The sequence below is a fragment of the Pungitius pungitius genome, chromosome 11, assembly GCF_949316345.1.
Source record: "Pungitius pungitius chromosome 11, fPunPun2.1, whole genome shotgun sequence".
Lineage (NCBI taxonomy): Eukaryota > Metazoa > Chordata > Actinopteri > Perciformes > Gasterosteidae > Pungitius > Pungitius pungitius.
In genome coordinates this window covers 18,998,775-19,014,536 of record NC_084910.1, presented here as the reverse complement: position 1 = coordinate 19,014,536, position 15,762 = coordinate 18,998,775, and the positions used below count along the sequence as shown (strand labels likewise).

The window sequence follows — 15,762 nt, the reverse complement described above, 5'->3', positions numbered from 1 at the left end:
GGAAACCAGTCACAACGAGGGAAAGATGGACGCAGACAAGTACAGGACAATCCTTGAAGAGGACATGATGGTCTGCAGAAGACTTGAGTGTTTATCCTGCAGCAGGATGATGACCCTCAACACACAGACAGAGCTACGAAGGTCACATCAAATCCAAATCTCTTATTTTGGCGGGGGGTGGAAACAGGAAGCACGTGTTGGCAGAGTACTTCCGGTGCGCATGAGTTGACGTCGGTCACGCTACGATGTTAAGTCCTTCATTTAATTTAACGTAAAAAACGTATCTTCGGATTGTCTCACGGTGATAATTGATACGCTGACATACATCCGACGAGCCGGTAAGTGACGCGAGAAGCTTTCACGTGACCGCTTGTCCTCTGATAGCGGGCTAGCTCCCGTTAGCTACGCTACTAGCATTAGCACGTAGCCGGTGTGTTCGAGGTCCTTTCTCATCACCACAGTCCGTTCACTAAAAGAGGTCCGGGTCCTCCACGAAGTCACGGAGGAGGAGCCCGGTTCTCCCAAGGTCTCGGTCCCGCTGTGTACTGGGTTAGCATCAGGAAGCTTGAAGTTTTAGTCGAGGACCTCATCTTCTTCCTGCTTGTCTGCTGAGCGAAGTAAGAAGTTAGAGCTTCGTCTTTGATTGTTTCTGGTCTTTTCCTAACTCCTCACAAACTCTCCTAGCCATCTTTCCTTAACCCTGTGATGTTTTCCACAGAGGTCAAGGAAAGGTGGTTAGATTCTCAGAGGTCATTTTTGAACTTCAAAGAGGGGCTTGGCCTCACTGATTATTCTTCTCTCTTTACATTCAGACATGTCCTCCATGTGGAGCCTGAGACCGGTGCTGACATCTCTGTTTCAAGGTGAGTTCGACCCTCAAGGGCTCGTCTCCAGGTGAGTGAGTCCCTGAGTTTAGGCGCTTAGGCTCATGGGTATTGCAGTATTTGACGTCTAAACCCCGATTGTTTATCTTCCTTCTCTTATTCCTAGCGTCCCAGCATGCATCTGCCTGGGGGGGTCCCGTCCTCTCCAGGACCATGGCCACCCTGAACCAGATGCACCGCGTGGGGAAGCCCAAAGCGCCGCACAAGTCCATTGGTGCCACTTTCGGCTGCCCCCAGCTGAAGGCTGTGGTGCTGAAGACCATGATCCGGAAGCCCAAGAAGCCCAACTCCGCCAACAGGAAATGCGCCCGGGTGCGCCTGTCCAATGGGAAGGAAGCCGTGGTCTTCATCCCCGGGGAGGGACACAACCTGCAGGAGCACAATGTGGTGCTGGTTCAGGGGGGGAGGACGCAGGACCTTCCGGGGGTCAAGCTCACGGTGGTCAGGGGCAAATACGACTGTGCCCACGTGGTGAAGAAGAAGCAGTAGAGGAGGGGGCAACCATGTTTTGATGGACACAATTCTAAACCCGTGAAGAAGAGGGAGTGTGCAACAAGGCACTGAGGATCAGATCCATCGTGTTGAAATCAAACGCTTTATTGATCCCTGCAGCTGTTTCTGTTCTAAAGTGTTGAGCATATGAGCAGGAATCGTATTAAAGGGGTCAACGTAAAGCACAAATGGTCATTTCCGTATACATATTCATTTATTTATGTATGTCCATATACCACCGGTCTAGATTACATACCGCCGAACCTCCAACCACCAGCGGCAGCACTGAGATTACCCATAATGCCTAGCGATGCGCCATGTTTGACATTTGGCGAATTCGCCCATTCTATGAATCCAACGGCACCTTCCTGGGGTTCCAGCTGTATTTTGGGTGCGTTACCTGCAACGGAAGCGATTCGACGTGAATCCTGACTACTGATGCATCCGTCTTTCTCCACAGGTTTGTTAATGTCTTCATCAGCTTTAAACCAGGACCATCCGGTCTGCCACAGGTTGAATCACAGTAAGCCTGCCTCCCTCCAACATAGGGACGGGTATCACTTTTTTTTTTCTTCCCCCCTCTGTGTGCTAAACTATCTATTAACCATCTATTGATGTATTTGCACTTAATCTTACTAAATTCTACAAGGCAAATAAATTAAGGTAAAACTTTTTCCGTGGCCCCATTTGCCTTTGTAAGATGTTCTATTTTGTCTTTATTATTTTGTCAAAATGCACTTGAATGCTTCGTTTGTATGTGAAAAAAAACTATTCATCCAAGTATTCACAATACAATACTCCGATTAGTTAATGAATCGGAATACGTTACAGATTACATTTTTGGGCAGCCAACACTGTTGGCAAATAAATGTGACAAATGAATGCGGTATAGAAGTAAAAGAGTCCTTCTGTCACTACTCCTGTGGTCGTGAGCACTCAGTGACATGGTCACAGCCACCGTCTGATTGGTCGGGAAACAGGAAGTAGTTGTCGTCCCGGAACAGCCTGGAGCTGCTGGCCCTGACCCCGCCAGCCGGCAGGTAGGAGTGGTGGAGGATCGGCAGCTGGACAGACAGGCGGCGCCTCACACTGACAGGATGGCAGTATAAGTACAACAGCCTGATTTAAGAAGATAACTCCTGCAGTGACACGTGGGGATGAGGGATGTTTCTCACTGTTCAGGAGAGTTGATGCCGTCAGGACTCAAAGAGTTGCAAGCCAGGCTCTGTTCCTCATAGAAGACCTCGTGGGACCACATCACGGATCTGAGTCCGCCTGCTGAGCACACAGGGTTCAATCAGTCATATATATATATATATAATCAATCATTTCTCCGAGATGTCTGTTTTTCTGCAGGATGACTACCAAGACCGTTGGGCTTCCTCTTCTGATGGCGCGAGGGCTAAGCTAACTGTTTTCTCTTGCTTCCAATCTTTGTACTAAGCTAAATAAATCCTGAGTGTGTGGTGCAGCTGAGCTGATTTCAGATCAGTATTCACACCATTCTGTGTTTTCACCTGAGTTTCGTCCTTTGGTCCCGCGCTGAAGCGTCGGTTGCGTCGCCTCACAGAGCTGCAAGCTGAGGGTTTCTATGTCTGAATCCAGCTGAAAAGAAAACTCATGCGTCATGTGACACATGGAACAAAACACATAGAATGTGGCATATGACACGTGACGAATGGCACATAGAAGGTAGCGTATGACACGTGACACATGGACCATAGCGCATAGAGAGTAGCATGTGTCACATAGAAGGAAGCATATGACACATGATACATGGAAGGTGGCACATAAAACTTGGCTTATAACACATTGTGGCACATGGCTGCGGCATCAACTCATTCCGACCTCAACTCATTCACCTGTGCGCTGTGACTCCAGAGCTGCAGGTTGAGGCCGCTCAGCCTCCTCCCCCTCTGCTCCTCTACTTCTTCTTCTTCTTCTTTGTCTCTCAGCTCATCGTCTCCATACAGGAACTAAAGAGAAAGGACCATGTCAAAGGAACTGAGCACCAAGACGCCGCCTCTCGCTTCTCTGAAGGTCACGCTGACCTTCGGTCCGAACAGCCAGCCAAGGACGAATAGGTTGCAGCAGAGGACGAGGCCGCCGCTGACTCCCAGCTGGAGGGGAGGATTGTGGGCCGTCAGCAGTGACGCCAGCAGGCCGAACACACTGAAGGTCGTCACTGCAACTACACACAGTGTGAAAGGTTCCGGACGACCCCGTGTCCTCACGCTCCACACCAACAGACAGCCCAGCGCCTGGAGCAAAGAGAGGGAGCAGAACCTTATGGTTCTATGGCTCTATAGTTCTATGGCTCTATAGTTCTATGGCTCTGTAGTTCTATGGCTCTGTAGTTCTATGGCTCTATAGTTCTATGGCTCTGTAGTTCTATGGCTCTGTAGTTCTATGGCTCTATAGTTCTATGGCTCTATAGTTCTATGGCTCTATAGTTCTATGGCTCTATAGTTCTATGGCTCTATTGTTCTATGGCTCTATAGTTCTATGGCTCTATAGCTCTATGGCTCTATTGTTCTATGGCTCTGTAGTTCTATGGCTCTGTTGTTCTATGGCTCTATTGTTCTATGGCTCTATAGTTCTATGGCTCTATAGTTCTATGGCTCTATTGTTCTATGGCTCTATAGTTCTATGGCTCTATAGTTCTATGGCTCTATAGTTCTATGGCTCTATAGTTCTATGGCTCTATAGTTCTATGGCTCTGTTGTTCTATGGCTCTATTGTTCTATGGCTCTATAGTTCTATGGCTCTATTGTTCTATGGCTCTATAGTTCTATGGCTCTATAGTTCTATGGCTCTATTGTTCTATGGCTCTATAGTTCTATGGCTCTATTGTTCTATGGCTCTATAGTTCTATGGCTCTGTTGTTCTATGGCTCTGTTGTTCTATGGCTCTATAGTTCTATGGCTCTGTTGTTCTATGGCTCTATAGTTCTATGGCTCTATAGTTCTATGGCTCTATTGTTCTATGGCTCTGTAGTTCTATGACTCTGTAGTTCTAAAAGGCTAAAGTGCTAAAAGGTGCCCTAAATCGATTTCCCAAATCTGCTCATTTGCGACGAACGAGCTAACGCGCTAACAGGCCAGCCAGTTATGAGCAAGCCGGCCTGCGAGGGGGTAGCAGTGTTATGTGCCTGCTGGTTTGTCTACGCGTGTTTGTTTGTTTGTTTGTTTGTTTGTTTGTTTTGCCCTGACAGCATGAGGTGAGGTCCATGGGTCCATGGTTCTATCACTGTCTGGTTCTACGAAACAGAACGGACCATTGGAGGAGCTTTGGATCCGCACACAGCAGTGGTCCACAGCTGCATGTTGGAGCTGCTGCAGCTTTCAGAAAACATCTGGACGAGTTCGTCCTGAGCCGAGACGCTCTGAAGGAAAACGGATTAGAACATCAGCCTCGGGTCAGCCTTCATTGGGGTCAAAGGTGGAACCTACGTTCATATTTCACCGTACTGCTCCTTTGTAATTTATACTCCACAACAAAACTATGTATGCACTTCATTTATATACAGTTTTACTTAACAATTAACAATAGAAGACAAATGAATGAAAGTCAAAGATCACTTTACGTGTCATTTAGCTGACTTACATTGCATTATAACCCATGCGTTACATTTTGCCTGGGGAGCAGTTAGGGGTCAAGTGTCTTGCTCAGGGACACTTCAACATGGAGCAGCTGGGATTCAAACCGACAACCTTGCGGCTCCCAGTGCATCACACTACTCCACACTGTTGGAGTTCTTCATAAATATCATATGTTCCTGATGATAGATGGATGGGGGAACCTTCCCGTGTGGTTGTTACCTGTGTTCTCAGCTGGAGCTCCACCCTCCTGAGAGGGTCCAGGGTCTGCCAGGCGATTAAAAGCGACACATCGAGCAGCAGCAGCAGCAGCAGCAGAACGCGGCCCGCCGGCTTGTGTCTCACGCTGCAGAGCGAGTGAAGCCTCCAGGTTCGGATGAACAGAACGCTGAAGGCCACCGTGTGGCCCAGAGAGATGGTCCACAGGCGCACCTGTTGCCACATCAATGTAGTTGTAGATGAGAACAATAGGAGCAGTCCTCCTGACTAAAATGTATGAGTGATTGTGGGATTCCTCCAAGCAGCGATCTGCACTCACGGAGCAGAGGAGCTCAGAGGTCCAGAGGGACCACGAGGTTCCGTCCAGACCAGAGACCAAGATGGAGGAGGAGGACAGCAGGACGCCGAGCAGCAGCAGCTCGTCCTCCGATCCATCGCTGAGCGTGAGCGGCCTGCAGACACAACAACACCTGCTCTCAAGTGTTTCTGTACCCAGGTGGGCATTTTTCCCTTCTCCAAAATCAATTCTTTGTATTTTTGAATCGTAATTATTGCTTATTGTAAATTGAGGATCCGTCACAAAAACATCACATAGAAGGATAGTGCGTATGGTAAATCATGAATATGATGGGTCCTGTCATCAGTGTGTGAATGTACAGATTGTTTACCCTTTATTTACTACGGGTGTAGCAGACAGGAATGAGAGGACGCACCGGTGTTTGCGGCAGATGGCGGTGAAGAAGAGTAGGGCCAGCGTGATGAAGATGGTCCCAGCTGCAGCTGATGATATAATGCCATACAGCAGGAAGCTGACATGCTGCCGCTGCACCACGACCAGGGTGCGGTCTCTGGTCGGTCCTTGTCCTGCAGCAGCACACGGTTAGCATCGACATTGAGACGCTCTGTGATGCGTTCAGGGTCTCACCTGGGAACTTCAGCAGGTGGCTCATCAGTCGCAGCTGCTGTGTGGACGTACTGAAGTCCCCCACTGACACCCCACTGCTGCCTGAGGACACACTGCTAATCAATAACCAATGATCAATATAGCGCTGATCGGTAACAATAACAACAGTCAAGCATCTTTCACCTTGAAACTGGATCAGATCGATTGCCGTCATTCTCTCTCCGTTACGAAAGAACACCGAACCCTGAAAAACACATTTGTACAATTATATGTGTACAAATATACACTTCACGTACTGTATATATGTACTACAGATAAATTACAGGTGCGTCGCCGGCGTGCTGCAGGTGTGTCGTTGGCGTGCTACAGGTGTGTCGTGCTACAGGTGTGTCGTTGGGTGCTACAGGTGTGTCGTGCTACAGGTGTGTCGTGCTACAGGTGTGTCGTTGGGTGCTACAGGTGTGTCGTGCTACAGGTGTGTCGTTGGGTGCTACAGGTGTGTCGTTGGGTGCTACAGGTGTGTCGTTGGGTGCTATAGGTGTGTCGTGCTACAGGTGTGTCGTTGGGTGCTATAGGTGTGTCGTGCTACAGGTGTGTCGTTGGGTGCTATAGGTGTGTCGTGCTACAGGTGTGTCGTTGGGTGCTATAGGTGTGTCGTGCTACAGGTGTGTCGTTGGGTGCTATAGGTGTGTCGTGCTACAGGTGTGTTGTGCTACAGGTGTGTCGTTGGGTGCTATAGGTGTGTCGTGCTACAGGTGTGTCGTGCTACAGGTGTGTCGTTGGGTGCTACAGGTGTGTTGTGCTACAGGTGTGTGGTTGGGTGCTACAGGTGTGTCGTTGGGTGCTACAGGTGTGTCGTGCTACAGGTGTGTCGTGCTACAGGTGTGTCGTGCTAAAGGTGTACTACTTCCGGTTTGTCAGCGAGCTCACCGTGACTCCTTCAAACTGCGTCTGCTTCACAGCCTCCAGCAGTGTCCTCTGGACTTCTTCCCCACTGAGGCTCCCGTTTCTCCTGCTGCTATACTTCTCTCTGTGCTTCATCGCCTCCATCACCTGAGTCAGAGCTTTGGCAGTCACCCACACAGCGTCATAGGCAAAAGAGTGGAGGGGGCTGACCTTCGACCCCTCCTGGGTCAGCTTTCGGACATACGAGTCCTGGTAGTCTTGAGGGGTCTGAGGAGACGGGCCAGATGGTTAGATGTGGCAGTGTGTTAGTGGGAGTAGGTTCGTCGTGGTTACTGACCCGTCCAGAGATCCCCGGTGTCTTTGCGTTACCGAGCCGCCTTATCTGCATCCTGATGGATCCGTTGGCTGCCATCAGCAGACTGTTGGCCGTACATCCAGGAACCTGCTTTTCAAACCTCCATCCAGATGTTCCACCATCAACCACCAGCCACTGGTACCGGGCTCCAAACATGTTGAGCCTGTAGGCCTGAAGGACAGAGGCCACAGACTGACCTTCCTCTCTTTACAAGTGCTGGAGGACTACGGTGGCCTACAAGATACAGTAGGTATTCTTAAAGTGTGAAAGGTATTCATATTTAAGCTTAAATGAAGGACGATCCTACTTCAGTCCATGGAGAAACTTACGCAGCAGAAAACCTCAGAGACAGACTCCTCCTCGAAGAGACCGATGATGACCCGAACGTCTCGTTCCTGTAAATCAAGCAGCAGCATTGAGAGGGCCGAGCAAAAGGGGTCCATCAGGTCCAGGACCAAACCTGCGTCATACCTTGAGCCTCTTCAAGCTGCTACAGACGTCTTCAGAGAGACTTTCTGAAGAAACAACCTGCACATCTGCCTTCAGCAGCTGTCTGCTCAGATCCTTCTTCACCTGGACCAGAACAAAGAATCACACACGAGGCCACAGAAGAGATGTGAGAAGACCCCCCCCCCCCTGTGACTGGAGTAGAGGATCACCTCTGAGAGTCTGGGTTGCTCCTGAGAGATCACTCCGACCCGGGTCCACTTGAAGCGCTGCAGCAGCTTCACCGTGGCCTGGTTCAAGGCCCGGTCCGAAGGCACCGTGCTGAACAGGTTCCCATACCACTTCCTGTTGGACAGGCTGGGGGACGAGTCTGAGAAGGACACCTGAGACACGTTTGTTAGTGGTGGGTCGGTTTGACTGGAGCGTTGGACCTGGTTTGGTAGACCAGTGAGGTTAACCAGGTGTGGCGGACCGGCTGTGTACCTGCAGCAGGTCGAGCGCCGGCAGAGAGCGGGCGATGAGCGCCGTCACGGACGGACACACCCCCCCAAACAGCAGCAGGTAGTTGGGCTCCACCCACATGGCGTCGAACAGGGCTTTGATGGATTCCGAAGAGTCACACTGAGAACACAAGGAGAACTTTAACCAGCGGGTCCACCTAAGGCCTCCTCGGGGACAGAAGACCACAGCCAGTCCACTTCTAACAAAGAGCAATTTCTTCTTCATAGTACTTCAGAGGACGTAGTGGCAGTCGGGATGTTCTGCTGGTCCTCCACAAACGTTTTGTTGGATTGCAACATCTCGGTGGCTGCTTTATTCCACAAACTGCAGATTCTCACTAATTTATGACCTTTCATTTTTATCTTTAAAGTTCCTTTTAGGTGAAAGAAGTATTGATGATCATTTCAAGTCCTGCTTCAGTTATTTCCCACACTCAGCTTGTCAATCTTCATCTTCTTAAATCCTTCCTACGAGTTTCAGGGGAACCAAATTATGGAATGAAAAAATGATTCAAAAAGCTTCTGAAAGAAATTCTAATTGCACTTTTGTTAGAAACCTTATTGATGTATTAGTGTTCATTTCTTCCTGTTATTTGCACATTGACAGGAGTTTGACACACATTTGATGAAAGATGTACTTTCTTGTTCTTCTGAGTTTGTATCTTTATGTGGAAATGCACTCATTGTACGTCGCTTTGGATAAAAGCGTCAGCTAAGTGACATGTGATGTAAAGTAACATTCCCATTGCTTAGGAAGAATCCCAACAATCACAAGCCACCACACAACACCATCCTCTTGTCCATCTCTTGCATATTTTGTCTATGGTTTGTACAATATATTGATATTAAGTCAAATATGTAGTTTTAATATAATATAAAACAAACATTTCATTTTTTCTTTAATGTTAACAAGGTCTATTTGTCCTCAGTTCCAAAGCGAAGGAGAATTGTGGCACTGTGTTGGTTTGAAGTAGGACGAAAGAAGTAAAACGAGGGAGGGAACCAATGAGAAAACACATCACATGTGATGCTAATGCTAATGAGCGATCCATGCTAGCTGTCCAGCGCGTGCACAGATAGATATGCGTGCACATAGATTCTCCCCCCCCCCCCCCAACTGGAGCCCAATGTTGTCTTCATTCATCAATATTAAAGAATAAAAATGACTGTCATCAACAATGGGTTATTGTTAGACTTTCTCCCCAGCATGCTCTGCAGCGCTCACAAGCCCCGCCTCCTCCGCTCAGTGCTGAGCGCCAAGCATCAAACAGGTGAGGACCTTGTTTGTACGACCCCCCCCCCCCCCCCCCGACGCTGTTTGGTGATAAATTAACATTACAACAGGAATGTAGGGGTTTGTTTATTGAGGAGATATATAATGAGGTATTACCATATCTCATTATATATCACAAAGTATCACAAGTACATCTACTTCAAGTCACCTGTGAGTCCAGCACATGGAACTGGATCTCGTAGTCTCCCAGCGGAGCTGCTTGTTTCTTCAGGTCCTCCAAAGCCAGTCGGACCGCAGTAGCCACGCCGGCCTCCAGGTTTCCCCCCCCACCCGACACGGGGGCCGCAGGCATCATCCAGAGCACGGGCAGAGGGTGGCGTACCTGAGCCGGTACCGGTTCCACCCCGAACAGGAGCCAGCAGACCAGCAGCAGCCCGAGCGCCTCCATCATGTTGGTCTGCTGCTCCCAGCAGAGATCTGGTAATCCTGTAAGCGGCCCGGGGGATTACAGGATCAACCTGGACACCAGATGTCGCATGGGGAGGGGTGGGGGTCAAAGGCAGACGGGTCCAGGACACAGGTCCACTTCCTCCTTATCCTCTAAAGGCCACCAGAACATTAGATTCACACATTGAGGGATCAGTGAGGGACTTTAAAGTGGTCCTGAGCCAGTAAATGGGGGCGACTGCGGCGCATGGAACCCCCCCCCCCGGCTGCTCCGTGTCACATGTCACATGTACCCGAGCAAGACACCCAGCCCCTTCCTGCTCCCCGGGCACCACCAGAGAACATAGTCTACACACATGGTGGAAGCAGAGCTCCTCCTCTCAGGAGACCCAGAACGTAGTGCTGGACCTTCTGGGGTTAGGGCTGAACGAGGTTTCCTAAAGGGACCTTGGGGGGGCACCAGTCAAACCAACATCAGCAGAATCAGAGTAAACATCTTTAATTATTTACTCAGATTTCCTGGTTTACATTGCTGGGACAGAAGAATGAAAAGTGAACTCTGTCGAGACGTTGTATCCGGTTTTAGTAAATCAACTACAAATCAATTACAAGTCATGTTTTCATTGATCAGGTCCTCCAAATGTCCACTGATTGTCTGAATGTCCTCTCAACGTCCCATGGTTTGTCTTTATGTGCTCTTAACATCCACTGTTAATTTAGATCTGTCCTTTGACTCACGACTGGGTCTCCGTCCTTTTCCAGCTCCTCCTCCTCTTGCTGCTGCTCCTCCTCCTCCTCCTCCTCCTCCTGCCTTTTTCCGCTTGGATCCTGATCTTGGTCCTCCTGCCTCCTCCTCGTGGGCCCACAGGTTGTCGTGGCGTCCCGGTTCCTGGTAGCCGGGCTGGCTGCGGTCCAGCGTGTCTCTGGAGAGGAGGATCCAGATGTTGGGAAGGTTCCTGCTGACAGTGAGGCTGTCCAAGCCGGCGGTGGCCTCCAGAGGGTCCCAGACCTCCTCCACCGTGCTGAACTGCAGCTGGGTGAGCTGATGCAGGCCCCCCACCCGCCGTTTGACCATCTCTGCACACGTGATGGCTTTGGACACGCCTTTTCCGCTTGCCGTGAGGACGATCTGTCGGCAGGCGTGTCCCTCCGTGGCCCCGCTTCCTGCCGCTCGCCTCTCCTCCATGCGGCTGAGAGCGAAGCGCAGCGGGTGACGGATCTTACTGCCGTCTCTCACTCGGACCTCCGGCGTGTCGGGGGGGAGAGCCGGGAAAGGACACACAGACGGGAGCTCCACCGAGCGAGTCTTCCTGTAGTTCTCCATCTGGAGGGAGGCAGAGACAGACAGCATGAATAATCACAGAACGGCAGCTTTACATCCACACGAGCCATCAACGAGCTGCTCTGACGTCAGAGCAGCTCGTTGATGACGAAGGAAAAGTTCAATCTACCGTATTTTCAACGGAGCCAAGCGCGGTGATAAACACATGGATTTCATTAATTGTCAGATAACCGTTAAATAAAGGAAGAAGAAGACTAAACATTACCTCGCAGATAGTTCAACTTAAGTAGAATAATGTGAGCAGACTTCATTAGTAGCCGTGTTAGCAACTGCGTCTGAGCTAGCAGCTAAATGGAAACGCTGGAAGCTAACTTCCGTTATGCGCGTGACCACACCATAAAAGAGATGTGACGTCATGTTTAAACCATCGACAAGGGTCAAACAAAACAAACATCTTACCTGCGGGTTGTTTGCTGTCGGCCACGCAGCGCCCCACAGGTTTACTTTTAACTCCCTCCCACAGTTTACGTCACCCCACAATTTACGTCACCGTCGATCGACGACAATTGTCGTGAACTGCCTTGTTTTACTAACCAACTGGAAGGCAGCTAAACTCCACGTGGGAACCATGTACAAACAGATGAAGTACTAATACTTCAGTATGAAGGGAACCATGTACACACAGAATAAGTACTAATACTCCAGTATGAAGGTAACCATGTACACACAGAATAAGTACTAATACTCCAGTATGAAGGTAACCATGTACACACAGTATGTGGTATGTTGGATCGAACACTCGGTGCTCGATTGTGTTTGACTGTCACTACGAGTTCTGTGATCGTTGGTTCGGGTCTGACAGATGAGTAGGGAATTTACCGCCAGTAAAAAGTACGTCGTCCATGCCCCATCCTCGTCTCGGTGAGTTTGTATCTAACAGTGATTTAGATAACCTACACGAGTACCTGACAACTATAACAGTATATATATATAGAGAGCATAAAGCCACAACACAGTATAAGTAGTAGTGAGATAAGTGATCTCCTTTCTTTACTCTGCACTATGTACACTAATGATTTAAATATTCATGTCACCCCTCCTGTGAGTTTGCTTGAGGGACTTGACCTGCAGCAGCATGTTGCACCAAGGGGCCCACCCTGCATCTGGTGCATCTGACTCGGCTCCCATCAGGAACCTACAGGTCAATCATCTCTGTGTGTCAAGGTGGTCTCAAGGGCCCTGACTAGATTAGACCTTAGCGTCAAAAGTCATTACGGAATTGGAAAAGCATCGACTCAGCCGCTATGACCATGGATCTCCAGCTCATCACCTCCCCAGCCCCCAAATGCAGAGGCATGAAATGATAAAGGAACATCAAGGAACATTGAAGAACATAAAGGAGCATTAGGGGGCTTGAAGAACATAAAGGAGCATTAGGGGGCTTAAAGGAGCATTCTGAAACATTAACGAACATGAAGATGCATTAAGGACCATTGAGGAACATTAAGGAACATGAAGGACCATTATAGACAATTAAGGAACACGGAGGACTATTCAGGAACATTGAGGAATATGCACTTCAGTGATGCTGGGGGCTGAACAAAGAGCAGATCTTTTATCTTACATTTTATCTGTAGTAACTGGTGACATCTAAAGTAAAATAAGTTATAGAGAAGCTTTTATCCAAAGCAACTTACAATACGTGCATTTCAAACAGGAAACAAACTGAGAAGAACAAGAAACAAGAAAGTACAATTTCATCAAATAAGTTGATTTAGATGTAGTTGATGTAGTTGTAGTTTATTTTCCAGTATTCAGCAAAAGGGTTGAAGTGCAAAGTTGAAATCACACTTGAAAAAAGATTCAACTCTTACAGAGTCAATTGTATGAAAGAGATGGAGTCATCATTCAGTGTGAAGATCAGATTCATTTAGTAGAGTTAAATGAACTCTTTGATATGGTTGAAATGTATCTGTACAGTGTCACAGTTCTTGGTATCAGGCTTAACTTCATGTAATATGGTGCATGGATTGGTGAGAGTGAGTCAGGAGCACAGGGTTGTTGGTTCAATCCCTGGCTTCCCGATGTGTCCCTGAGCAATGCACCGAACCCTGAAGTACTCCGTGGGCTAAAATGTAAACACCATGTGTTAAAAATGCAACATAAGTTGCATTTGATAAAAGCAGCAGCTAATTGACGTTGTATTCAACACTGAGCAGATTTATTGTGACACTTATTCCGAGTTAAATTGTTAACACTTCGTTGAGTGTTGATTTAACACTGACAAGATCGGGACAATATAAACACCAGCTTAGAGTTCAAATTGCTGCAGCCAGTCCACTGCATGAAGGTAGTACATCAAGAAGTACTTCAACGTGCTAGTCTGCTGGCGGCACCTACTGGTGTGATGGAGAAGCTACAAGTAAAATCCAACTAATGTAAATTTCAGGAATCAGATCAGTTAGACATATAAGGAATTTGACATGGCGGGTGGTGCATAACATTGGACAATAAGACAAATATCCCAGTCCACCCAACCACCTCATTGGATTTGTTTCAGTTCAGTGAGATAAATCTAGTCTCTGTCGGGCTTTCACACGTTTTGGCAGAACTCTGGAATCTCTGCCTTTAGCTCTCGTACCCTCTGAGCATCTTGGCCAGACTGAGCCACCTGACAGCTGTGTGGTCACCACGTTCAGTCTCATGCTCCTCCACAAGTGAAACAAGCGGTCCATGATTCTGTGGTAAATCTCAGTATTTAAAAGACTTAACCACTCTCGATAATCATAGTTGTCATTTATTTAGTACAACATGACAGGACATCTTCACAGCGGGTTGAAGCTCTTCTAGTAGTTTCTGATGTACACATCATCACCAGGATAAGGAGACTCTGGGTTCCTCTAAGTTAGATAAGGAGACTCTGGGTTTCTGTACATTACATGAGGAGACTTCATGGTCCTCTAAGTTAGATACATTACAAAACAACCCTCTGGTCCAACCCCCTCTGAGACACAGAGACTCTGTGGTCTAAACTTCTCTGGAATTGGCTGCATCTGAGAGCAAAAACAAAAGGGAAGTGCTCTGCTGCCAGCCGGTCTGCGTTAGTAAGCAACACATGGAACACATTCACCATTTAATTCTTAACATATTCTTTAACTACACTGCAAAATGTATTCTATTTGTAGTGTTTGTTGTGTGTCTATTTTAATGACTGTTATTCTTTTATGTTTAAATCAATGTTGTTAGCTGAAAAGCACAGATAGGGAGGAGTCTCTCCTGATAAGATTGTTTTCCAAAGGTTCTGAAAGATGCATATTATATCAATCAATCATGATATCTAATGAGAAATAAGTGTAATGAGGTGAATTATTTGCTTTGCTCCATTCCCTTCATTTGCGTACGAAATTACATTTTTACAGATGAAAATCCCCAAATCAATCGGCCTACTATCAGACTGCCTCTTATAACAGTTCATCCAGCCCGGTCAACTTCCTTTTCATGCTGCACTGAAATTAACTAATTTAGTGCGTTGTTTGGTCACATCAATTTCACCAAGACTGAGGTCAACGATCAGTTGGTGATGATTGATCTAAAGAGAAGCTTTAATACACATCGGTGCTCCACGTTGTCCAAACAGAAGGGCAATGCCCTACAAGGGAGCACGGAACATATGTTGGAGGAATTCACCCCTCCCCCCCCCCACTCAGTCTGACTGTAAAAAGAAAGATACACATACTGTGAATGGAGGCAGCTGGGATTCCATTTATGGTATCATGTTTACTAGATAAGGAGACTATGGGTTCCTCTACGTTACATGAGAGGACTCTGGGTGTCTCTACGTTACATGAGAGGACTCTGGGTGTCTCTACATTACATGAGAGGACTCTGGGTCCCTCTACATTACATGAGAGGACTCTGGGTCCCTCTACATTACATGAGAGGACTCTGGGTGTCTCTACGTTACATGAGAGGACTCTGGGTCCCTCTACGTTACATGAGAGGACTCTGGGTGTCTCTACATTACATGAGAGGACTCTGGGTCCCTCTACATTACATGAGAGGACTCTGGGTCCCTCTACATTACATGAGAGGACTCTGGGTGTCTCTACGTTACATGAGAGGACTCTGGGTCCCTCTACGTTACATGAGAGGACTCTGGGTGTCTCTACGTTACATGAGGAGACTCTGGGTCCCTCTACGTTACATGAGAGGACTCTGGGTCCCTCTACGTTACATGAGAGGACTCTGGGTGTCTCTACGTTACATGAGAGGACTCTGGGTCCCTCTACGTTACATGAGGAGACTCTGGGTCCCTCTACGTTACATGAGAGGACTCTGGGTCCCTCTACGTTACATGAGAGGACTCTGGGTGTCTCTACGTTACATGAGAGGACTCTGGGTCCTTCTACGTTACATGAGGAGACTCTGGGTCCCTCTACGTTACATGAGAGGACTCTGGGTCCCTCTACATTACATGAGGAGACTTTGGGTCC

The 15,762-nt window shown here is 48.0% G+C and overlaps 3 protein-coding genes and 1 long non-coding RNA gene across 7 annotated transcripts; 2 read left to right on the top strand and 2 right to left on the bottom strand.

Moving 5' to 3' along the window:
* The first annotated feature begins 170 nt into the window (after positions 1-170).
* Positions 171-2,049, top strand: mrps12 (mitochondrial ribosomal protein S12). 3 transcript variants are annotated; one of them, XM_037455003.2, is made up of 3 exons: positions 171-338; positions 813-863; positions 991-2,049. In XM_037455003.2, the coding sequence occupies exons 2-3, from the start codon at positions 815-817 to the stop codon at positions 1,371-1,373; spliced, it is 432 nt and encodes a 143-aa protein (XP_037310900.1). In that variant the 5' UTR covers positions 171-338; positions 813-814; the 3' UTR covers positions 1,374-2,049. The 3 variants fall into 3 exon arrangements, with proteins under 3 accessions (XP_037310900.1, XP_037310902.1, XP_037310901.1); XM_037455005.2 differs by lacking the exon at positions 171-338 and adding an exon at positions 345-549; XM_037455004.2 differs by lacking the exon at positions 171-338 and adding an exon at positions 345-617.
* Positions 2,050-2,142: 93 nt separating this feature from the next.
* Positions 2,143-10,353, bottom strand: LOC119197923 (gamma-aminobutyric acid type B receptor subunit 2-like). The gene is made up of 18 exons (XM_037454633.2): positions 9,749-10,353; positions 8,290-8,427; positions 8,019-8,189; positions 7,831-7,932; positions 7,689-7,754; positions 7,342-7,530; positions 7,029-7,271; positions 6,282-6,342; positions 6,120-6,200; positions 5,908-6,058; positions 5,514-5,646; positions 5,198-5,407; positions 4,654-4,761; positions 3,428-3,637; positions 3,239-3,352; positions 2,894-2,981; positions 2,552-2,651; positions 2,143-2,465 (listed from the first exon to the last, which is right to left on the bottom strand). Exons 1-18 carry the CDS (start codon positions 9,989-9,991, stop codon positions 2,291-2,293), a joined length of 2,583 nt encoding a protein of 860 aa, XP_037310530.2. The 5' UTR covers positions 9,992-10,353; the 3' UTR covers positions 2,143-2,290.
* LOC119197925 (uncharacterized) lies at positions 5,263-9,602 on the top strand. Its single transcript, XR_009957050.1, has 3 exons — positions 5,263-5,345; positions 5,500-5,690; positions 9,513-9,602. It is a non-coding gene; the product is annotated as an uncharacterized LOC119197925 (long non-coding RNA).
* Positions 10,354-10,470: 117 nt separating the features above from the next.
* Positions 10,471-12,199, bottom strand: rpp25l (ribonuclease P/MRP 25 subunit-like). Of its 2 annotated transcripts, none has more exons than XM_037454635.2 (2): positions 11,729-12,199; positions 10,471-11,311 (listed from the first exon to the last, which is right to left on the bottom strand). In XM_037454635.2, the coding sequence occupies exon 2, from the start codon at positions 11,309-11,311 to the stop codon at positions 10,676-10,678; it is 636 nt and encodes a 211-aa protein (XP_037310532.2). In that variant the 5' UTR covers positions 11,729-12,199; the 3' UTR covers positions 10,471-10,675. The 2 variants fall into 2 exon arrangements, with proteins under 2 accessions (XP_037310532.2, XP_037310533.2); XM_037454636.2 differs by lacking the exon at positions 11,729-12,199 and adding an exon at positions 11,535-11,717.
* Positions 12,200-15,762: the final 3,563 nt, after the last annotated feature.